Genomic DNA, 26,037 nt, shown 5'->3' with positions numbered 1-26,037 from the left:
TCTATGGGTTAACATCACAAAATACTTTTATTTCTATGGGTTAACATCACAAAATACTTTTATTTCTATGGGTTAACATCACAAAATACTTTAGATTTTATGTGTCACAATTGCTTCAATTCTGTAACTGTTGAACTACTCTGTAGCAGTCAATGTGTGAAAATGATAACAATGGCTAGGAAAACAATAGGAGATGTTGATTTATACATAAGGATTTGTATACACCAATACACATCCTGTTATATATACATCCTGTGTCAGAAATAGATCTGGCGTGGTAATTGATGATTTTAAATATTTACAATTGTTTGAATCAACATTTGTGACGTACGTACGTTAAAACGAAAAGAATACCAATTGTTGCAGAGTTTAAATACAAAGCCTCGTTGCCACAATGCCCTTGTTGACTCTTGACTCATCAATTATTGATACTTATTGATTGGCTGAGAGCTTGTTTGGGTGAATTTACAGGTGAACAGGCTAGGATGTAAGGTCAAAGGTTAATCGTGCATGTTTATACCAACCTACGAATTAGGGCTGCCGCAGTTCACCGGTATATTGGGGTATTGCAATGCACCACCAAAAAATATTGTACTGCGATACAGTCTACCTGTATCGGTTTTTTAGATATATTTTCCTGGTATCATAATTTCATTAAACTGATATAATTAAAAAGTCCTGTCATAAAAACAAAACCAGGAAGTTGTATTTGTTTTCCTTTCCGATAATATGAAGCCATGTGGGTATCCCTTTCGTTTTCATTCGATTCAGATGTCGGTCAAATGTTTGTAACTAACCTGTATTATGTTCAAATGATTCAAACATTTGCATGACGTTGAATATAAACTATATGACATTAGGCTAGTTTCTGAAATATTATCAAGCTGATTTGCTCCATCAATCAACAATACCGGAATATATAATTCTCTTAACACATTTAAGGCCCAGTGAATACATGGCTGCAAGGATTTTGCCAGCTATTTCAGGCTTCATCGTCCGCCGCCATTTTCGAATTCCTACACGTGTCAAAACAACACTGCAAGCCGATCAGCCCTTTGAAGTTTAATCACGATCGTAAGCGTATTTTGCCAGGACAATTGTTCTTAAATTTGTTCATTATTTAGGTTCAAAAGTGTAAACTATCATGTTTAGTTATTGCATTATTAGGTTACGATCGTCTGTAGCCTAGCATTTTCACAAACAGACTCGTATTTTTTAAAACAAGAACCTCACATTTGAACATTTCTGTTACTCAACAACACGGTTCAAATCGATGTAAAACTACATAACATAGCACTGTATGTTTGTATCATGTAAAGGGTGATTTTATTATGGAATATATACAAAATAGACACCACATATGTTATGGTCAAAATATTGCAATACATATCACAATACAGTTGTTGTGTATCACAATATATCGTGGTACGCTTCTGCCGTATCGCGGCAGCCCTACTACGAATAGAGCAAATGCTTTGTATGTCCTGAAGGCTTCTGCTATATAGAGCTATATAGGCAGATCTTAATTTTACTGCAAGATTATCTCCCCTTAATGTGAAGCCAGATAATATAGATAAATGACAAATATGGTTTTTGATTAAATCATTAATCCTTGAAATTTCATAATGGACTGGTCTTGTCTTTAATTTAGAAGGTCCTAAATGTGACTTTAGTGGTACCGGTGAATGAGTTAAGATTTAAACCTGCAAACCACCTCCATAAGACCACTTTTATGTCATCATAAATGGTCAATTTAAACACAATTTAAACTGTTTTTAAGAATTTTATTTGCTATCAAGACAATTTATCTTTCCCTTGGTGGTCATTAGAGGCAGATTTGACTGAAATAAGTAAAATATTTGAAAAATTGAAAAACAAAGCCTAATTGGCTATTTAAATGAGAGCCAAAAAAAATGTGATTCCATCCATGTCTTTCTCATCATTTGATATACATAGGTATATTGTCTATATAAGAAGGTATACCAGGTATCTAAAAGTATCTGTGATCAATATCTGAGTTTATGTATTATTTTGGTACATATAAAGATCCTCTCCTTTTGTCATTTAAGATGCAAATGAAGACGGTATATGTGCATTTCCAGGATTTAAGGTGACCGAGGAAGCCTTAAATAACTTGATAAGTATGACATAAAGTACCAGGGGTGCTTTAGTCACTCAGAGCAGGTGGCAAAGCAAACATTTTCAAAATTGTTTTTTGATAGAAAATGAAAAAAAGATTTTGTTTGACAGCATGTGCTGGAATTTATTTCAATGATGTTTACTTTGAAGTTTTCCTTGAAGACTGGTTAGATTAAAGTGATATCTCTGTTTAATAGATCTCGCCTAATGTGTGGAATTTAATGAAACAAGTGATGTTGTGAGTCACCTCAGGATATTTTATATAGTGAACTATTTCTCGGTGGGAAATATCTATCTTTCATCAAAAAATTTATTGATAATTGATTGGATTTCCATTGACAAGGTCACATTGTAAATCAAAGTAATATGGATTTCTTTGTTGTTTTGTGCTTTCTTTCAAGTTGTGTATCACATTATTCTATTTCTAAATTCTTTCGTCAATACTTTTGTTTCCTCTGATGGAAAGCAATCAATTATATATGATTTGATATTGATTATAGTTTCTTGGTTTATGTGGTCAAGGTGATGGTGTTAAAACCGTGGGAAAAAAAGCAATAAAATCAAAATTTTGTAATTTACTATATTGCATAGCTAAAAGAAAATAGTTTTTCAGGTAAAAAGTTTTGTTTGGCTAAAAGAAAATAGTTTTTCAAGTAAAAGGTTTTGATTAGCTAGAATTTATTTTACAGTATTTTTTTGCTTAATCAGTGATTGCAAGAGTAGTTTCATTTCATTTATGCGTAGCATCAATGGCTACCTACAAGTGCAAATATTTTCTCGTGTACTACATGTTAAAAAGAAATTATGAAAAAGTAGTTTCATGAAATGCATAGTTAAAAAAAATTAAATGAAAACCCGTATTCATCAGTGATTTTTTTTGTACTTATATGATATTCTGTACCAATAGAAAAAAATGGTTTATAAACTTCAACCAAAGGGATATGAATTATAAGTCTGCGTTTTTGTATAAGCTTGTTATATACTTCTTGCTCCCATGCTCAGTATTATGCATTTTTGTGATACATAGATGGCTGTCATTGGGAGCTTAAAAAAGGATTATTTTTTTCTAAACCTGTGCATGAGATATATAGATGGTGTTTTGAATTTTAAAAAGTGCACTGTTTGAAAATCTATAGAATGTGAAGATGGCACCTGTTATCAGCGTGAAGGGCAGACCGACATTGGATTATGTCACACTACAGCTTACTTGGCAAAAACTCAAAACGTTACAAGGGAATATCGGTATTTGAGGACATAAAGGTGCATCATCTATTTGCTCGGCCAAATATTGACAATCACGTATTAGCTGTATTTAAAATGGAGTGTCTCAAGGCAGTGGGAAGATCTCGACAAGAGTCATATGATCTTTAAATAGCTAGACTAAACAATGCCTAGATTTTGACGTAGTAATGGTTTATAATGATGAAATTTAATGCTCCTATGATAGTGCATGCATGGATTTAACAAGAATTCATAGTCTTTAATGAAAATTGACAGACTAAGGGTAGACTTGAATAAAAGTACAAAGGAAAACAATCTTATGACAGTAGACAAATTTGATCTCTTATGACGTACAATACACTGTCTGTTTGGATAATGGACAATTTTATATGACATTTAATCAACAAATTATCTTATGTGATTGGACAAATTCATTTATGACATATACAATGGAAAGATCTGCATGACAATAGGCTGAATTTTATAACAATGGGCAGACTCTTATGACAATGTATTAGATCATGTGATAATGAACAGACTATTTGATAAAGAATGATAGATGTATTGAAGAACTCAATGGATACATCAATTGAAAGTCTTGCACATCAATATATGTATTGATGTCTTGTCCAGTTAATGGTCAATTTGTCCCGGTGGATCATAACAATGGACAGGGTTTTATAACAGTGGTCAGTTAAATTATGATGGTCAGTTCCTCATAGGTGAAGTTTATGACATCGGTCAATAATTGGACTGAATTCTGAATGATCAGGCATTGATGAAAACAACTAAAAGGCTAGCTTTTATTGATGTTTGCATGGGAGTTAAGGATTAACTCAAAGGTGTTGATTGATAAAGGGTCAAGTGCTATATATAGATACAAATATAGTTTTGATTGTAAGTATTTGTGCCAAGTGGTTATGATGCCTGACATAATACCACACGCCCTCCACCTCTGGTTCAAGAGATTGAATACCATGTGGGGCATACTCCTGCTAATGGTTCAAGAGATTGAAGACCATGTGGGGCATACTCCTGCTAATTCCTCCACCATGTAAGTTAAAATGTCCCAACATAATACCACAAGCCCTCCACCTCTGGTTCAAGAGATTGAATACCATGTGGGGCATACTCCTGCTAATTCCTCCACCATGTAAGTTAAAATGTCCCAACATAATACCATAAGCCCTCCACCTCTGGTTCAAGAGATTGAATACCATGTGGGGCATACTCCTGCTAATTCCTCCACCATGTAAGTTAAAATGTCCCAACATAATACCACAAGCTCTCCACCTCTGGTTCGAGAGATTGAATACCATGTGGGATAGTTGCTTGGTATTGTCAGACCACTGGTCATGGTGTAGTTGCTTGGTATTGTCAGACCACTGGTCGTGGTGTAGTTGCTTGGTATTGTCAGACCACTGGTCGTGGTGTATTGCTTGGTATTGTCAGACCACTGGTCGGTAGTTTTTGTGGGTACTCCTCCTAATTCCCCCACCATGTAAGTTAAAATGTCCCAACATGTTATGTTCACCTCCGGATTGCGAGTTTGAATTCCATGTGAGGCAGTTGCCAAATAAGAATAACTGGTTGGTGGTTTTTCCCTGGGTACTCAAGTTTTTCATGGCCATTTAAACCTGGCATGTCTTTAAATGATCCTGGCTGTTGGATGTGGAACTAATCAAATCAAACAAAATCAGTTATAAGCATATAAAATAATTGTCAAAGTATCGAAAAACATTGTTTTTGGGGAGGACAATACAGTAAGTCTCTGTTTTTGTTGCCACAATATTAGGTGTTCTCTTATCATATATATATATATATATTATGTTTTGGTTACATTACATTGAAATATGAAATACATTTTTTTTAAAAAGGTTAAAAGAAAAAAAACTATTGATATCTTGATTAGTGACTTTTAAATTAAATAAAAGCTTGTTTACTGTTCTAATAAAAAAATTTCTCATAATAAATATGTTGGGCTATTTATAGCTTTTGCTTTAATAATTGGGTTAAGAAAATCGGTACACTTTAAAGATCTTGACTGCTTGAGTCTTTTTGTACGAAAGGTGATAGTTTCCTCGGCGTTAATTTGGACAATACACACACGGTAGGGACTCGAGTAAACAAATGTTGTATTTGTTCATTATTATGACTACGGGAAATGATATAGGATAGGTTTAATATGTACTTTATATACATAGAAATACATATTCTGTCAATATGCGAACAACAAAACTTTACAACACAATATGGCTTTGATACACTGACAAAGTGAAATGATGTCGATCAAATATTATCTGTAAACTATAGGCAGACAAAGGTCAAGGATGTTGAACAAATATTTAATTGACAACGGGATAATAAAAAATAACCTTTTAAATGATTTAGAATTTGAAATCATTGGTAGAGTGGAGTTTGCCATTCAGTCCATTGTATTGATGAACTCTGACTGCTAAATATCAAGACATTAAGAGATAGAGAGAAATGAAGAAACCAGATCTTGATTTCAAACCCAAGGCTCCCCCAAACTTTGACAAAAATTTATTGCTTGTCACTTTTTGCTGCACTATTAAAACTTTTTCTGAAGTCTGAGACTTGCTCTCAAACACACCCAGCCCTATACCTCTACCCTTCAAATTGGCCACCACTTATATGACATAAGAGGAGAAATGGAAAATCATATAAAAACCTGTGTTAGTGACAACCTCTGTATAATGACCACCTGATTAATAAGACCACTTTCTTTGTGTCCATAATGGCCAATTTCAACACAATTTTCACTCTAAAGCCCACCTGGCTATAAAAACTAATTATTTTTTGTCACTTGGGTGGTCTTTATAGACAGGTTTGACTTTATTATGCAATTGCTTATTTTTTTAAAGATGGATGACATGCTTTATATATTCAATATACAATGCCTTTGTTTCTAATTGTAAGCTGAATGACTGATGTAAGCTGAATGACTGATCTAATTATTTTGTAGTGATTTCCAAAAAAAAAAATGACAGATATTATTATTTTTATATGCAGCATTTTAAAAAAGAAATTTTAAATGAACTTGTATGTGGAAAAAAATCAGTCAAGTATCACATGTTTTACTGAATACTTGGCCATACAAATAGGTTTAAAGAGAAGTGGGTTTTGTGACGTGTTATAACTGACACGACAATGCTAAAGCGTTTCTAATTGGAGCAATATTCAGGATGTTTTCTGAAGTACATGACATAATGTTTGTTGAGACATCAAATTTACCAAGGATTTGTTTATTGACCTAGTCATTAACACTACTGAATGATATGTCCCCCAAGGCTTAACATTTTATATCAATTGAAAATGACAAGATTTTGTCAATTAAAAAACTTTTGTGTACCATGAGGCTACGGGGCATGAGAAAATCTAATAATTTAATGTGAACAATTTATTCAATCCATTTATATTATGTATAGCATGCAATGGTGAAATGTTATAGCTTAACTAGCATTAATTAAGATAAGAAGTTGATCTAGGTACTTTGATAAAAGGTCTTGTAGCTTGTCTTATTTTACCTTTTTGTTGTCATATAGTTGTCTTTAGTCTAACTATCCATTGTCGTGTCATAAAAATTGTCATTTGTCTACTTTTCCGTTGTCAAAAGTTTGTCTTTTGTCTGCGTTTCCATTGTCATGTCATAAATATGTCTTTTATCTACCTTCCCATTATCATGACATAAGTTTGTCTTTTGTCTACCTTTCCATTGTCATGTCATAAATTTGTCTTTTGTCTACCTTTCCATTGTCATGTCATAAATATGTCTTTTGTCTACCTTTCCATTGTCATGTCATAAATTTGTCTTTTATCTACCTTCCCATTATCATGACATAAGTTTGTCTTTTGTCTACCTTTCCATTGTCATGTCATAAATTTGTCTTTTGTCTACCTTTCCATTGTCATGTCATAAATTTGTCTTTTGTCTACCTTTCCATTGTCATGTCATAAATTTGTCTTTTGTCTACCTTTCCATCGTCATGTCATAAATATCTACCTTTCCATTGTCAGGTCATAAATATTTTTTTCATCTACCTTTCCATTGTCATGTCATAAATTTGTCTTTTGTCTACCTTTCCATTGTCATGTCATAAATTTGTCTTTTGTCTACCTTTCCATCGTCATGTCATAAATATCTACCTTTCCATTGTCAGGTCATAAATATTTTTTTCATCTACCTTTCCATTGTCATGTCATAAATTTGTCTTTTGTCTACCTTTCCATTGTCATGTCATAAGTTTGTCTTTTGTCTCCCTTTCCATTGTCTTGTCATAAATTTGTCTTTTGTCTACCTTTCCATTGTCATGTCATAAATATGTCTTTTGTCTACCTTTCCATTGTCATGTCATAAATATGTCTTTCATCTACCTTTCCATTGTCATAAAGTTTGTGTTTTGTTATGCTTGCATGTCTTGTGCAATTTGTCCACTCAGTGGGAAACATTACAATTCATGCCTTTAAATTTGACTTATTCACATCCCTGAAATTTCATAATGAACTATTCCAACTTATGTTTTAAAAGAGTTCAAATGTGTCTACATGGATGAATAAGCTAGGAATCACATTTCCAGATATCTTTCTGAATTAAGTATAATGGACATACCAGATTTGATTTATAGTCACATGTTTTAGCATGTGTAGACGTTTTCACATAGAAATCATGTCATTGTGTCATCGCCATAGAAACATCTCATTACGTCTGTGCTGTCGAACATATTGATAAAATTGAAATAAAAGTTATAAATCGACCTGTTTTCTGATCTTAAATGAATCTGTAAGTGAAAACGGAATTCTTTACTGAATGTAATCTCTGCAATTGTAGACTACAGTGACATATTTATGATCTGTTGTATAATCAGCACTTTCTTGTGCATTTACTATGTAAATCCCTCACACAAACGACCTCATTCAGTGGTCCGTTATGTAAAATTTGGGAAATTTACTCAAGAATACTTAAGTTCCGTGTACTTTAAATGTTTTATGAGCTTAGAAAATGTCGGAGTTTAATTTTTTTGTTATTGATACAAGTGTTCCTGTGATTTATTTGGTTAAATTGACTTCGATTAGACATCTATTACGTCAGTAAGTACTAAGTACTTACCTCCCAGGCAAAATGGCTGTAAATCTGCCTTATTTTTGTGAAAAAAGGCTGAACATAATTCAATTTGACTGAAGTGTCCATAAATAATAATTTTAAGGAGAATTTGGATTTTAAAATATGTTTTAAACAGGAAGATGTTTTTGTCAAGTGTGCTTCAATTTTAGTACTATAAATTATATACTATAAATATAAGATGAAGTGCACATTTTTGTTAGTTATCAATGTTAGGTTTTTACGATTCAAGTTTCAAAAAAGCTTGTAAGAATTACTACATCATTTTTTGTAAAAAATTTCCTCGTTTCTGGTTTATTCACAGTTTGTTGCCATGTGTGCACTTCATGTTTAACTTATTTACCCCTGAAGGCACATTTAGGATCTTCTAGATCAAAGCTTAGACCAGTCTATTATGAAATTTTAGGGATGAAAGAGTTAAATGTTTTATAAAATTGACATTGAAATGAAAACTGGATAGAAAAAGTTAATCCTCCATTTGCAATTTAGGAATTCCTTTTCTATGACTAATAAAGATAAATTCATAATAAAGATAGATTCATGACTATATATATACATATATATATAAATTCAACTGCAAGAAAGAGCCCAGTCCAAACCCAGGTCAAAGGTTAAAGACCACTGTTTTGGTTGTCATCAATCATCAGCTCCACCTAGTATGTAATCGTTTGACTGTCCCAAAAACTTCAATCTTAACCAAGGTCAAAGGTCATCATAAATCATTTATTCCACCTAGTATTTTTAAAATCGTTTGACAAAAATCCCCAAAACTTGATCCAAACAAAGGTCAAAGACACTGGTTGAAGATCACTGTTTCTGTTGTCATAAATCATTGGCTCCTATAACATTTTATTATCTATAGAGGGCATACAAATTGGCATGGTTTCATATAATTTTGTTTCATTGGATCACTGAGATCCATTTGAAAATTTTGAAATGTCAAAACATAAAAGGCTAAAATGATTTCTGTAAGTTCCATAACATTAAGTTTAAATTTGTGATTGACAATGTAAGACCTGAGTACAGAAATAGTTTGCTGTGTCTTTAGTATGAAACCTTTGATTGGAAATAAAAAATTCAAACAGGTGTGCAGGTGCCAGAAGAAGTTTGATTAAAAAGATGGGATAAAATAAGTATAGGTTTTGGGTTTAAATTTAACATAGGTAATTTACATTTTTAAAGCATATCGCATTAATGGTGTTACACTATAGTGACTTTCTGTGACATGCTTTTAAATACTATTTTTAAAAAACCATTATATAAAATTCAAGAAATTGATGAGAAGATTAGAAGAGATAAGATTTCACCAAATAGGTGTTTTTGATTTATTTTTGATTTAGCATTGTAGATATGTGTATACAAATTGTATTTATCAAAAAATGATGTGTGTTCTACACAATGTTTGATGTATTGGTAAGATTAAAAATCAAATAACATAAAATTACATGTAAATGAATGATATATCAATTAGGCTACAGAATTTTTTGATACCCTTTTCCAAGTCGTTGATCAAACCCTGATTTACATTTATATAAGGTATATGTTTTACTTAGGGGTAGGTGTTATAGTAAAACGATGAATTTAAATTTGCATCATTGTGGTTTTGTATGGACGGATGATTTTACACATCAAGATCAATACATTTATATTCAGTTTACAAGCTTAAGTGTAAGCAATGACTGGTAATTCTAAGCTCTATGAGGGGGAAATATTGTGCAACTATGCTTGTCAGATACCTCTATTGAAAAAAATGTGAATTTGTACAACAACTTTCGAAAATGTTTCAGAAGAATGATATAGAAATTTGGTCAATTGGTTCATAAGTACTGCTGGTTAAAAGTACTACAGCTGCTAAGTACTTAAAGTGTACTGCCTAGTTATTCCTTCAGTGAAATCAAAACTTTAATTATAGTACTATAAATATATTACATTTGTATTCTCATCTAGGAGAAATAAGGGAACTCGAATCCACGTCAATTCCAAATGACAAATTGAGTATCTATAAACATTAACTGGAAAGGCTAAGAATTGATCTACGTCAATCTAACTCACAAACAACCGACTATACAAATGAGTAATTGGTCTACCGTGGTATTGAAGTATTTCAGAAGACTCAGCCCAACGGAGCCGAGGTGTTTTTTGAATTGATTTACCGTGACCAGTTCGGGACGGATGTCACTTACACATACACTGGCCACATATAATGGAATGGCCATGTGAAAACCTCTGGTCTCACCAATACCCTACCTGTCTTTTGTAATCAGGCGACTTTTAACTCCGTATTAAGATAAAGTTTGGTATACATACCAATATCAATCTCCATGCCAGGAGAGTTTGGTGTTTGTCCAGTGATAATAACTTTCGAATCACCCGATGATAGCTTGGATTGGATTATCACCAATCATCTGAACAGGGAATTTAATTTCACACTATCGTTGATGATACGCTCTAAACACCAGCAAATATTTGTACCTTATCTCACTAGTATCTCACGTAGACTGTAATTGAAAGTTAAGCTATATTTATTTTGATTAATATGTCAAAAGAATTATCAAGAATGTCAAAGATTATAATATTGGATAAAGGGGCATGGGCCCTGATTTCTTGTCAAAAACTTCAGTCAAATTTTTTAAAAATAATAATGAAAGAATGCAATTGATTTTGACTTATGTAAACTCTTTTTGTTTCGAGAAATCATAGCTTAAATTGAACCTTTTAACAACTTGAGTACTCTATGAAGATCCAAAAAGTTGATATACATTATGTTACGGAAAAAAATGTGGAATATTTTTGATAAAAGATTCAATATTGAAAGGTATTAATGGTTTGGAATTGATCAAGGTTTTTGATTGGCTATATACTGTATAAAATGTTAGGACAAATTGGCTACATATAATATGATGTGACAAATATGAAACATTAAAATGTCAGAATTTTAACATTGATTTCATATTAAAGAGATTAATGTGTATTACCATTGTATTCAACAGACCTTGAATCAATTTTGATATTCATGTCAAGGAATTGATACCAACTAACCATCAAAGTCTATTCAGAATTTTTCAATTCAAAATTAGATTACAAATACTTAAACTCATTCACCCCTAAAATTCCAAAATGGACTTGTCCAGCCTTTGATCTGGAAGAATCTGAATTCATCTTAAGGCGTGAATATAGTGTTAATAAAATATTTGATTTCATACAAAGATTTTAATGCCACACCTTGATATTTTTTACATGAATTTAACGCTTTAATGATGTCTGTTAAGGTTTTATAAGTAAATACACTTGATTTACATAAGATACAAATGATATCCTTTTATCTGCATTGTAAAGCTATTGAATTCTGTTTATTTGAATAAATACATAGCGATATTAGAAACCGTGTTCCAGGCCTAGATCAATATTATATAAGATACCTATAGTGATGGCATTGTTCATTGTCAATATTTTAATGTTTAATTTTCTCAAGTTGAATTAATAAATGTCTTCAAATACCGTTAAGAAGATCTGCTGAAACATCTGTTGACATAATTACTCCAGTTGTATATAATTAACAGCAGGGGTGTAATTACTTTTCAAATGATGTTTAATATTTGATACAAAGATACATTCTTTCTTCGACTTCTTGACTGACTCCCGGAGCTGGTGGTACCAGATATTACAACCATATGTTTGATCAAGTCTTTTTCTCAGACTTTAGTAAATAGATATCAACTTTACGTGAACTATATGGTAGGCAAGGATATAAAACCTTTTTTCATTCACACTTTTATCGTTTTTATTTTGAAGTTGTAGTAATCAAAGGTTTCGATAGGTCTTCAAAAAGGGCCAAATTTGGACCCTTATAAGAATGGTTCCAATGTTCTATTTTGAAGTTGTTATAGTAATTGCCATTGCAGTTCAGTGCCGTTCTTCTTTCTGCACGAAGAGGTACATGTACATTTGTCACGCTCGTGTGATGTAGTTTTGATGTTCAAGGTCAAGTATCTTGTATTGTTAAGTTTTAAGTGTCGAGGTAATTATTAAAATGGATATTCAAAGAGCTGAATGGATGAGAATTCGATCCCTTTCATGCATCTTTAAAACTTCCTGGATAAAGGGGAGGTAATTTGTTTCAGTTTAACTTACAATATATATAATGGCAATAAAATGGTCAAATACACCAAGATAAACTATAACATAATGGAAATCTTAGCAAAGTTTTCTGTATTGAATTATTTTAGCAATCCTTAAAGGTCAATATTTAATCAGAAATAAGGATTTGAGAAAATCCTTTATATTTTGAGGATGATGTAGGAATATCTAGTGAAACAAATGCCTTAAAAAATCAGGAAACCGAGTAACATTAAACGTACCACACAGGTAATTAACGATAAATATTAATTAAGACCTCCATTGTATTGGTAATTTGCTTTCTTTGTGTTCCTATTATCATGTTAACATGTGCATTCGCCATGTACTCATCAGTAAATCAATATGTGCAAATATCTACAAATCGAAATGTGTTTTCGTGATGAATAAATCATGATGCTTTGGTATTCGGATAGGTTTTTAAGGCCATATTTCATGGTCTTTGGCTCGCAGATAGATTAACGATAGAGCCTTTCTCAATAACGTCTCTCAGGGAGGTGTTTTTTGATTGATTTCGTGCGGAATATTGTTATTGGAGATTCCTCTGGTGTATATTCATAGTGATCAGAGATATATTGATATGGTTTGTCTGTCGAGTGCGGTTTACAGATCGAGATGACTTGATATAAACTGTCTCGGGGGTGTTTTTTGTAGATCTACATCACATCAATAGGTTTTGCCCTACTTTATGGGTTTGGGGAATGAGATGGTGAAAATAGGAGAAGGATGTTGAAATTGGGTAAAGGGTTATGAAAATTGGAGATTAGGATTGTGAAAATGGGCAATAAATGGTGATGGAAATTGGAAATGTGTGGTGAAAACTAGAATCAGGCTGTCCATGTGTCTCTTCAGAAAGGCAGTGTTTTTTATAATGACCTTTCACTTAACTAGAATTGAAGTCAGTGTCAATCTCCTTTTATTGTTCAATATTTCTTGGGAAGAACTATTTGACTTTAAACCTTGTCACCCATCTAAAGGATCTATCCATGAGTCCAGTTGAATTCTGAAAAAAAAAAGAAATGGGGAAATTATGTCATTGTTGAATAATCTGTGTCATGTCCTATAAATAATACCTCTCCTGAAATATGTTCAGAGTTGCAAAACTGAACAATCTAACAATTCAAATGCTTAAGCTTTTCATTTTCTCCCTAGCAACTAATGGATGCGAGGGAATGTTAATAAAAACTTTTGTTAACAAGTGATTTATATAAGTAGTCCAGTAGTATGACAGCAGTAATATTAACTACTGTCAGTATAGATATTTTATTGGTAATTTTATTGTAGTGCTTTTTGTATGACATATTCAGCTCTATGATATGGTGTGCTAATTAGATTTTCTGTATAATAATTTTGTGTGAATTCAAAATTGTGCTGAAATAACTACCTTTAGCAATAGCATGTAACCCTTGGAGATGTTTGTAAATAAATATATGTAATTATTTGTAAAAATCAAGTTGATAGCTGAAGTCTGCTGTAAAATATTTATTGGGTATTTAGGATTATATAACTGCAACCTACATGTTGGTGGAATTTTATATATTAGGGTAATGTACTTTATCATACATTGGAGACAATATCATATAAGATTTTATGGTTCCTCAAATTGAAATGTAATTCCTGGTGTTTTATGAGTAGAAAAGAATTTAACATATCTAAATTCATACATTAAAGTGGTCACACTCTCCGATCGTGTTCATGTAAACCTATAAAATATAGATCCTACCGTTCTCGTACAAAATATATCACATATGTATTAAACAGCCTTAGAAAGGTATATAAACGTAGGTTACACATAGATAGACAAATTCAAATACATAAAGCCACATTTATCTTTCTAGATTTCACGGATAAACATTTTTATTGAACATGAATCTCTGACGTGCGGAAAATATCCAGTAAGGGCTTAGTGTAATGAATAGGCAGACTGTATATTTTATTGATCTCATTTTAGTTGTGTTAAATATGCAATTAAAACCACGAAAAAAAATTTAAAATCTGAAATAACTTTGTTAGAGCCATGTTAACATGTTTACAGAAGTGAATTTGTTCGACTTATGATGGTAGTCATATAGAAATACAAATTCATAATAATAATTCTATACTCCATAAGCTTGGGTTTGTTGCTTATTCTTCGCTGTATACAATAACTTGAGTATCACTGATCATGCTTTCATTAAGCTTAGAGAGGGCACAGAGATTGGTGAGCTTTTGTTCTGTATTTTTATATTCTTGTCACAATAAACAAATTTGAAATCATCAAATGTATATATAAAGAAACTGAAATTCTTTTTATCCCCCTGTTTCTCCGAAACGAGGGATATTAATTTGGGTTTGTCCGTCAAATGTAAACCGATTTTTTCTTCAAACTTGTTGACAAGGTTAAATGCCTTAAGGGCTCAACCAAATTTGATCGCGACTGTTGATGAACCTTATTTAGTGGAGTTATGGCCCTTTGAATTGCTCAAAACATCATTTTCTGCCATTTCCGTGCAATAAGTGTAACAAATGTAAATCAATTTTCTTCAAACTAAGTAACAAGGTTAAATGGTTTAAGGACTCAACCAAGTTCGATCGCGAATTTCAACAGACCTTATTAAGCAGAGTTATGGCCCTTTACTTAAATAAAAAAATATCAGTTTCTGCCACTTCCATACAATAACTAATAAATATGAACCAATTTTCTTCAAACTTGGTAACAAGGTTGAATGCCTTAAGTGCCACTAGGAGAGGGCTTATATAGGCATAGCCTGCTGCCCAATCCCTATCAAATCAAATGATTTAATAAAATATTTTGAAATGAAATTATGCCCCCTTCATTTACTAAAAGTTTACTTACAATATGTTCTGAAAGCGAATTTTAAAATTTCACTTTACAATGCTTGGGAAAGGTCTGACTTGCTACGTTTCTTCTAACAATTACATACAATCCCATATACTTTTAACTCAATCACCCCTGAAATTTCATAATATGCTGTTCTAGACCTTGATTTAGGAGAGTCTATATGTGTCTTCAGGGGTGAACCAGTAAAGTACTTGTTTAACCTATGGTTATCTGTGAAAGTGTTTATAAAGATTTTGAGATGATTTACCCCCTCCAGTTGTCTGCCCTTGCTAATCTTTGGATTCAAAGGTGGAAAATTTATGAAAGTATTTAATCAGTAAACATAAAACTAAGCTTAGTTGTTGTAACCCGCAACCTGGCTGATAATGCTATGGTTCCTTGTAACATCCTTGAAGAGGAGGGCGAGTTTGTAAATCTTTTTGATTAGAACTGCTGTTGACCCATGAAAAATGTTCAAATGATTACGGGTTGTATATGACATTGTAAACATCAAGATTTCAACTTTACAATCTGTTGGTAGCTTTCATATGTCTTGATTACTGTAGATGGTACATACTCTTTGCTCTGATCCACCAAAATATGTTATATACCACATTAGACTCAATAAGCACAATGGGCAGTAAAAAAAAAAAGGAAAAATGAAGGGGTGTTTGATAGGACCATTTGATAGGACCAGATTTGCGATAATCTGTCACAAAATTATTGCATAGAGTAAGTCATTGGAGAAACTTACACCCCAAGTTTTCATAGTTTCTGCCTGTATTTAAGTCAATGTAAGTGAAATTGAGGACATGAAAAGGAGAGGTGCATAATAGATCAAATACGGTAGCAGTATATTAAAAGCTTTGTCTATGCCTTCCATAGACAAAAGAAAAAGACTTCTGAGATTTTATCTTTGATGTGTATCATAGGATACCTAAGCTTTCAATCTGATTTTATTGTGACATGTGAAATATGATCATGAATTATTAAAAATGGAATTCACCAGTTAGAAAAATAAATTGTCAGGTGCTCTGTACCTAGGCTAACGTTTTGTACCTTTTGGCTTGATTTTGGCATGATATTGGATGATATTCAAAAGTTTTGTGCCTCTTGGCCTAATTTTGGTAAGACATACAGATGTTTTTTCGACACAAATAAGAAAGTTGCTTCTAAAAATTTGAGAATGCCATTTCTGATAACTTGATTGCATTACTTCTTTGACAACTCTGCCTTTAGTTGATATTTTGTATAATTTAGATTTTTTTCCTGAATTAATCGGTCATATGAAGCAATGCATCCAACAACTCACATGATACTGTTAGGTTGTCCAAATTCGTTACTGATGATTTATTTTTATATTTACAGCTGTACTGGAGGAACCAATGCACCAACGCCCTGTTCTGCGGGGACAGCCAACAGTGGAACAGGGAGCTCCAGTAGCGGAGACTGCGTATCATGTGCCGCGAATGCCATCAGTCCGGCGGGATCCACTTCCTGTACAGTATGTCCGGCTGGCTTCTCCTGTTCCGCTCCAAATACAATGACAGCCTGTAGTGCCGGAGAATTTTCCCTGGATGGAGAAATGTCCTGTACCACCTGCCCAACAGGTCACATATGTCCGACGACAACGGCTGCATCCACGGTAATGTCATGATAACTTATCCACTTATGTCATCTGTGGTCACCTGGTACTGACGTTTACTGTAAGCCAACTTATTTTCACAGCAATTAGTTCATGTTTTCATGCTCGGCGTCATTTTCACAGAGATCTAATTTCGCGATTTAGAAATAAAACTATCCATTTGTAGTTGAATCTATTTTATGGTGATTTATTTTTCACCAACAAAAAATAATCATTTGCGAAAGTGTGTTAAGCGTTGAAAAAATTCTTATGAGAAATGTGTTCAAAAATTTTTATATGTAGATACTCTCATGACTAAAGCTTATTTAAACATGTAAACTTTTGACCTTTGACTGTTACAGGATTGTCCTGCTGGCGAGGAACCAAATTCAGGACAGACAGCTTGTACACCTTGTTCATCTGGTACATACAGTAGTGCCTCCGATACCTCCTGTCAATCATGTCCAGCAGGTAAGTTACCTCCCTTCATGTCAAATATGTCCCACCACTGATTGGCCTCTTCTTCTGTCAGTGTACATGTGGGTTATCTCCCCTTCTGGCCAACTTGTTTCACAATAGTGATATCTCCTATTCTGTTCAACATGCCCCACATTAGAGTTATCTCCCTTCGTGTTAAATATGTCCGACAGTATATTTATCCCTTCTGTTAAGCATGTTGCACAATAGTTATCTTCCCTTCTGTTAAACATATATGTCATAGTAAATTTATCTCCCTTCCTGATTAAACATGTTTCACGATAGAGTTATTTCCCTTACTATTATAAGACAAGTCTCTATCCCCTTCTGTCAAACATTTCAAAATATATTAATGTCTTCATTATAAATACCATGAGAAGCTCTCATGACCCTTTATATCATTTTTCCTTTATGCATCATGTTTTAGATATATCATAATCTTAATACTGGAACACTATTGAGAATGAATTTACATTGTATTATTTGATAATCAGGGAAAAAATGTCCGAACTCTCAGATGACAGCTCCCATTGACTGTGCTAGTGGTACCTATCAGACCGCCAGTGGTCAAACATCCTGCGATAACTGCCCGGCCGGATCGGAATGTTCTGACCCCACAACGGCTGCAACCTGTTCCGCTGGACAGTACGCACCAGCCAACTCCATCAGCTGTACTCCATGTGCTTCAGGTAACCCCTAGTAACCATCCCTTCATTCTTATATTAACCAATCATTGCCCTTCTATCATTCATCTGGCCAATCAATGCACTTGTCTCGTGATAGTTTGGTTTCAGTTCAGGATGTCATTTGGCGGTACAGATTTTGGTAATGGATTGGTAAGTCTATTAGATTTAAGTCTATTATTAACTAATGTTTTGTTTTGTTTTACAGAAGGGGAACTTTTTTACAGAATAAAGATAAACTAGATAGACTAATAAAATCTTTCCCATTAAAATTCAGAGGTCAGTGCCTGTTTGCCGAAAATTGCATGTAATGATTATATGTGTGAATGAAATATTGCATGAATCTAATTCTTTTCTCTTATATTTTTCAGTGTTATTTTTTGATGTTTGATATATTTTTTTTGCTTGTAAAATAAAGGTAAAGTTTTTAAATCTGTAGCTTGCTATTTGCTATCTGATCTGGTCCCTGACAAGATTTTCCAGATTTCCATCTGAAGGAAGTCTTCATTTCAAAATCTTTTGTGTTTCTTTTTTTATGTGAATTTACATACTTGATAACATTCTTTTTTTGTTTCCAATAAACATTTGATAATTCCACTCTGTTTGATTGTCATCCAACTTCACTGTTTGTTTTAACTGGTGTTTCTATTGCCACTCTAATATTCACAACATAGTTCTTTAAATTTTCAATTTTGAAAAATATTTCCATTTTCTGAATAGATGACTAAATTTTCTTATATATAAATGGAACTTTCTCTATAGCTTCTAAAGGAATATTTTCTTAACTTCTTTTGTATCTCTCTGTAGTGGTTTTCTATTTTAAATGGCAGATAGAATTTTATATTTATATGGTGTAAGATTTATCACTGACTATTTCGTGAATAGCAATAACAGGTTTGTACAGTTTGTAAGCTAGTAGTAGTTCTCACCTGAAATTCCTATGCTATTTGTTCGAAGTTAGAATGCCTTGACATACAATTTGTCATGTGTTGTACCTAGCTATATATGTTATATGCTTCTGGATACCCACTTAAATCAATCCAGCTAAATTGCCTATGATTATGTATATACTTACTGTATACATCTTATATATAGCCAGTCATACTGCAAACAATGCAAATGTATTTTCTCAAATGTAACGGAGTTACAGTCCTTGGTTTTCTATTGTTAACATTTTCTAGGTAATTGATGGTTCTAATGTTTAATTTACGACCGCCACCAAGAAATTCTACTACGTCTTAAATGACTTAAGTTAACAACTTTAGTCAGAGGAATGCATTTTCAAATTGTTAATTTGATTATGGTGGTACAAGAATATATAGAGTGATGCCCCTTTAGTTTGCCTGGACAAAAAGAAAAAGTAAAAACAGAGTTATCGCTCTTGATTTGATCATTTTAGGTAGATAAGAGCAATGTTGATGAGGCTAGAACTAGAAGTGCGGAAAAGATTTCAAAGTGAATTATCTATCTGATTATCTGAGTTATGTCCCTTGTTAAACCTAGATTGAATATAAAAAAGGCTTGGTGGTTATGTATCTACAGAGTTATGCCCCCTTGTTTGATCCCTATGATTTGGCAGTAGTTAGTTGAACATGACATTGCTAGTGATTTGTGGCTTGTATTCAGGTCAGGAGTTTGAATGCTTTGGGATACCCTGCCTCGTAATTATGTGCTATTTAAATGATGCTAAGAACGATTTATAGCTTTCAGCAGCTGTTATCCTAACCTGTAAAATTTGAATTTGTTTTCCATGCCTTAGACACCATTAGTTGGCAGCTAATCGAGGCATTATTTTTATTGATTCACAGCTATGTGTATGATTTTAAGCTAGTCTTTTTACAGCATATCCACCTAATGAAGCTAGCATGTATATATCATTTACCAAAATCAAAATTACAGCCTAACGCTGTCACCAATGTAATATGTTCCACCCTTGAGCTTCAAATTATTTATATATCTTTGTATTTATAGATAATCTAATCTGACATGAGACCTTTAAAACTGTCAAAAGCTTTTTTCTATTTCTGTTGATATTATAAAAGGAAACTTTCAATTTTTTTAAGAGCTTTTCTTCATTTTCCTCAATTCTTACTATGAAAGTCTAATAAAATCTTGATGCTCGATGAACTTTGATTCTTCATTAATGTTAACTAATATGAACTACTTCCGATGAGTATCTCTTATTGAAAATTATTATTTCAGAGATATCACTATCACATGAAATTTTACAAAAAACAAGAAAACAACAAGGAAAATGAATAATAATGGGAAAAAATGTCTTTATTTGTGTTCTTTCATTTGCAACATTCATATTTTTTCCATAGAATATTTTTAAATGAAAGCATTTACAAAAGACTTGTTAAAGAAAAACATTATTCTTTTAATTTGTAAAAGTGACCCTTTAATACTAAAGACAATGGATCCATAACCATAGTTTATTTTGACCTTTTGACCTTTGTTCATTTCCCCATTTTGTAACATGTAACATCCAAAACAGCTGACCTTAATATCCTTTTCTTTATAACAATTTGAGTTTATATTTTATTTTCTAACAATTTCCATTTATTACAATTTTTTGTACATATATATGTAGATATCTTTAAAATTTGTTGATGAAAAATTTGCTTTATCACAATTATTTCAAAATCATCAATCACAAGTAGAAGTGAAAATGAACTAACATGAACAGATTGGTGATGTGGCCATGTTGAAAATGTCTGGATATTTTTATATAATGTTAATTGTATAGTATACCATCAATGGTAAGCCAATTAAAGTAAAACAATTTACACTTGTTTAAATCAATGTTTTATAAGTGAATGAACAAATTGAGTTTGGGAGTAATGGAATTTTAAAAATATAATTGAAACTATCAAGAAGTAATGACAACATTAAAGAAAATTTCAGAATAAGTGTAAAGGGAGATAATTACATATTCAGATAAATTTTTTAGAAGTGTATAGAATGCAATATTCAATGGTTACATAAGTTATTCAAATTTTAAATTTGAAGAGCTCAAAGTGAAGCACATCAAGTCAAATTAGGGAGGTAATCAATAAAGGGAAGTAACTCCATTTTCAAATTATTCAACTGGTAGTATTCAATAATCAATAATACCGCGTTACTTCTTCATAGTCCATTTTTGTTCATAATTTCTAGTGGCATTGCCTTCAAATCTATGAACAATTATGTGACTATGATAAAATTGTGCAGTTTATAAATCCAATATTACCGGTTCGACAGGGTCCTACAGCGGTGTTGGAGAGTCGTCCTGTACTTCCTGTACGGCGGGATACGACTGTTCAGATCCAACACAGACCAGTCCCTCACAGTGTCTACAGAACCACTACAGTGGGGCCGGCCAGGCTGGCTGTACCCCTTGTGCTGCCGGTGGGTATTTAACTATTCACAATGTGGGTTGAAGGTTTTTCTCTCGGAACTCCAATTTTCCTTAGATAAAGTTTTTTTCTGTTTTCATATTATCATGAATAAAGGAAGTAGAGATGGATAGCAGGTACGCTTGGTTACAAAGTATAACTGTTCATAATGGAGGTTGATGGTATGGTTTTTCTCTTGGGATCTTTGTGATGAAAAATTATTCAAACAAAGCTTTTCTTCTGTCAAATACTTGCAATTGGTTTATTAGGGTCATCTTCTTTTTGTCATGAATTGTTTGGTATGGATTAGAAATATCTACTTTATATTTCCAAAGGAAGTTGTAATAAATTTTTATTCATTCTCACTAAGCCAACATTCTGAAAGTTTTATGAAACAGCCTATAGCCTTTCCTATAATTATCTCCAATTGTTCTATCTTTCACACTTAGTCTCACTTGGCCAACAAAATACTTTACCTATATACCTCAAATTTCAGCATGTTGGCTAAGTGAGAAGAGACACCTAAATTTTAAAGATGTAATAGAATTTCAAACAGCGGTGGTTTTAAACTATTGAAACAGATTTCTTCTGATTTATACATCTAATACAGGTTACTACAGTATTGCTGGCCAGGGAAGTTGTACACAATGTGGAGTAGGAAAAGATTGTTCAGATCCTACCACCATTGTAGACTGTGCAGCAGGAACCTACAGTCCAGCTGGACAAATCACATGTTCTAACTGTGCATCAGGTTAGTAGCAAACTTTAAAATAATATGTTTTACCCAAGAATAATCTGGGGTTCAAAAGCAGTTATATAAAGTGAAATTTATTTTGTATACCACCTTTTGGAAGTAAGAAAATTAAAATGATATATTTTCATTGCAGACTCACTATGTAACTTACCAAACACATTTGGCATTTATCAGTCTATGACCTCATTATCATTGTGATGTCACAATTGTCCTGCAAGTAGTCATGAAATATGACTGTTCAAATGGCTGTTTCGTTTTTGACGATGATAAATACTTTATTCATTATAAATGCAAATTCTGCAGAGATTTCATCATTAAATTGTTATGAAATGCACATGTAAGCATTGATCTGCATTCAGTTGGCAATTATGAAAGTGTGAATGCCAACTGTATGGCGGCAAATTCATCATGAAGCAAAAGTGCACTGTATAAAATTTGCTACGGTCCAATTGGCAGTCATTCTCCCGTAATTGCCAACTAAATGCAGGTCAATGATTAAATAAATGAAACTCGTACTATGTCATTGGTTCTTTTGGTCTAGGTTACTACAGTAATGCCGGTGAGGGAAGTTGTACAGAATGTGGAGTAGGAAAAGATTGTTCAGATCCTACCACCATTGTAGACTGTGGAGCAGGAACCTACAGTCCAGCTGGACAAATCACATGTTCTAACTGTGCATCAGGTGGGTAGACCTTTGAAATTATCTATATATCGAGAGAAAAAAATTAAGTAGTGCTAAGTCCCTTGATTTATTTAATTACACCCCTAAGTTTCATAAAATTGTTAGTAATACTGTGCACCAATCAGAGTGTAAGAAATTTCATTTCCTTTTTTCCAGTATTTGAATTAGAACATTTCAACTACATGTTTAATGATTTCAGAATTAACAGTTCATTGGGAAAACATTTGACCAAATTTGATACTTTTAAAGCTTGTTGAGTATAATTAAAATTAATTTTGATAAATTATTGGATGTTTACTGTGTAGGTTACTACAGTACTGCCGGCCGGGGAAGTTGTACAGAATGTGGAGTAGGAAAAGATTGTTCAGATCCTACCACCATTGTAGACTGTGGAGCAGGAACCTACAGTCCAGCTGGACAAATTACTTGTTCTAACTGTGCATCAGGTGGGTAGATCTTTGAAATTATCTATATATAAAAAAAAATATAAGCAGAGTTAAGTCCCTTGATTTATTTAATTACACCCCTTAAATTTCATAAAATTGTTAGTACATGTAATACTTTCAATCAAACAGAATGTAAGTAATTTCATTTGTTTAATATAGTTAAATTGTTTATTTAACTTATTGGATAATACCTTTACAGGTGACTACAGTACTGCCGGCCAGGGAAGTTGTACACAATGTGCAGCAGGAAAAGATTGTTCAGATCCTACCACCATTGTAGACTGTGGAGCAGGAACCTACAGTCCAGCTGGACAAATCGCATGTTCTAACTGTGCATCAGGTGAGTAGACCTTTGAAATTATCTATATATCAGAGAGAAAAAAAAGGGAAAAAAAGCAGAGATAAGTTCCTTGATTTATTTAATTACACCCCTTAAATTTTTATGAAAATTGTTAGTAATACTTTGCATCAACCAGAGTGTAAGTAATTTCATTTTGCTTTATTTGAATACAGTTAGATATTATTTATGATTTTTTATTTAACTGATTGGATAATACCTTTACAGGTGACTACAGTACTGCCGGCCAGGGAAGTTGTACAGAATGTGCAGCTGGAAAAGATTGTTCAGATCCTACCACCATTGTAGACTGTGGAGCAGGAACCTACAGTCCAGCTGGACAAATCACATGTTCTAACTGTGCATCAGGTTAGGCTCCTTAAACTATACACTCTGAATATCTTATAGTATATCTCTTTAAATAATATTATTGCCCCTTGTAGTCATTCTGTTGATTTTGAGGCAGTAAGCTGCTATTTATACCCCAACAAAGTTAATGGAGGGGTATACTTGAATTGGGTTGTCCGGCAATCTGTCTGTAGATACAACTTTGTCATGCGATCTCCCCCTAAATTACATGGCAGATTATGATAAAATTTGGTACATAGAACCCTGACATAAAGGAAAGTTGAATAATATATATAGGGATTTTGCAATGTCCCCTATTCATGTAGCTCAATTAGAATGAGGTAGCATGTATTCTCACCACCTTTGTACTGTTTATAATTTTAACACAACTGATTTGACAGGGTCCTATAGCGGTGTTGGAGCGTCGTCCTGTACTTCCTGTACGGCGGGATACGACTGTTCAGATCCAACACAGACCAGTCCCTCACAGTGTCTACAGAACCACTACAGTGGGGCCGGCCAGGCTGGCTGTACCCCTTGTGCTGCCGGTGGGTATTTAACTATTCACAATGTAGTTTGATAGTTTTTATCTGGGAACTGCAGCATTCATGCACCAGAAATGTTTGTAATGTATTCAAATTAAGATTGCCATGTCAGCATGTCAACATAGTATTAATCATGAACAAGCAAAATCAATAAGGAAACATTGAATGTTCTTTGCAAATGAAAAAGTCAAGATGGATAAATGATACCAGCTGTGTGACAAAAAGTATGGAAAAATGTTAAGATTTTTAAAGTAAAGGTATTATGGATGTAATTAACAGGTTACTACAGTACTGCCGGCCAGGGAAGTTGTACACAATGTGCAGCAGGAAAAGATTGTTCAGATCCTACCACCATTGTAGACTGTGCAGCAGGAACCTACAGTCCAGCTGGACAAATCACATGTTCTAACTGTGCATCAGGTGGGTAGACCTTTGAAATTATCTATATATCAAAAAAAAGAAAAAAAAGGGGAGGAGTTAAGTCCCTTATTTATTTAATTATACCCCTCAAATTTCATAAAATTGTTACTAATACTTTGCATCAACCAGAGTGTAAGTCATTTCATTTCCTTTGTTTGAATACAGTTAGATATTATAAATGATTGTTTATTGAACTGATTGGATAATACCTTTACAGGTGACTACAGTACTGCCGGCCAGGGAAGTTGTACAGAATGTGGAGTAGGAAAAGATTGTTCAGATCCTACCACCATTGTAGACTGTGGAGCAGGAACCTACAGTCCAGCTGGACAAATTACTTGTTCTAACTGTGCATCAGGTGGGGAGAAATATTAAAAAATAATGTTTTATCTCCAGGACAAAATTGAATAAAGAAAAGATAAAAAAAGAAAGTTAAGATGATAACAAATCAAAAAATATATGTGATAATGGAGCTACTCTTAATTAAAAGTGTTAATCATCTTTCAAATGTAAGAAGAGATAATGAAAAAAAACCCGACACTGTTGTCTTTGATTTATTCTAGGTGACTACAGTACCACTGGTCAGGGAAATTGTACAGAATGTGGAGTAGGAAAAGATTGTTCAGATCCTACCACCATTGTAGACTGTGCAGCAGGAACCTACAGTCCAGCTGGACAAATCACATGTTCTAACTGTGCATCAGGTGGGTAGACCTTTGAAATTATCTATATATCAGAAGAAGAAAAAAAAAATATAAAAAAATAAGCAGAGTTAAGTCCCTTGATTTATTTAATTACACCCCTCAAATTTTATAAAATTGTTAATACATGTAATACTTTCAATCAACCAGAATGTAAGTAAGTTAATTTGTTTAATACAGTTAAATTT

General features: G+C 33.0%; 1 protein-coding gene across 1 annotated transcript in view; it reads left to right on the top strand.

Annotated features, from left to right (window-relative positions):
- Positions 1–26,037, top strand: part of LOC138333147 (mucin-19-like) — a 134,070-nt gene that overhangs the window by 24,418 nt on the left and 83,615 nt on the right. Inside the window, exons 3-5 of the mRNA XM_069281319.1 lie at positions 16,824–17,100; positions 17,442–17,550; positions 18,051–18,245. Coding sequence (XP_069137420.1) covers positions 16,824–17,100; positions 17,442–17,550; positions 18,051–18,245 — 581 coding nt within the window. The remainder of the gene's footprint in view (positions 1–16,823; positions 17,101–17,441; positions 17,551–18,050; positions 18,246–26,037) is intronic.

The sequence above is a fragment of the Argopecten irradians genome, chromosome 10 (genome assembly GCF_041381155.1).
Source record: "Argopecten irradians isolate NY chromosome 10, Ai_NY, whole genome shotgun sequence".
Lineage (NCBI taxonomy): Eukaryota > Metazoa > Mollusca > Bivalvia > Pectinida > Pectinidae > Argopecten > Argopecten irradians.
The sequence above is the reverse complement of the archived record's forward strand: the minus strand, read 5'-3'. Positions and strand labels throughout refer to the sequence as shown.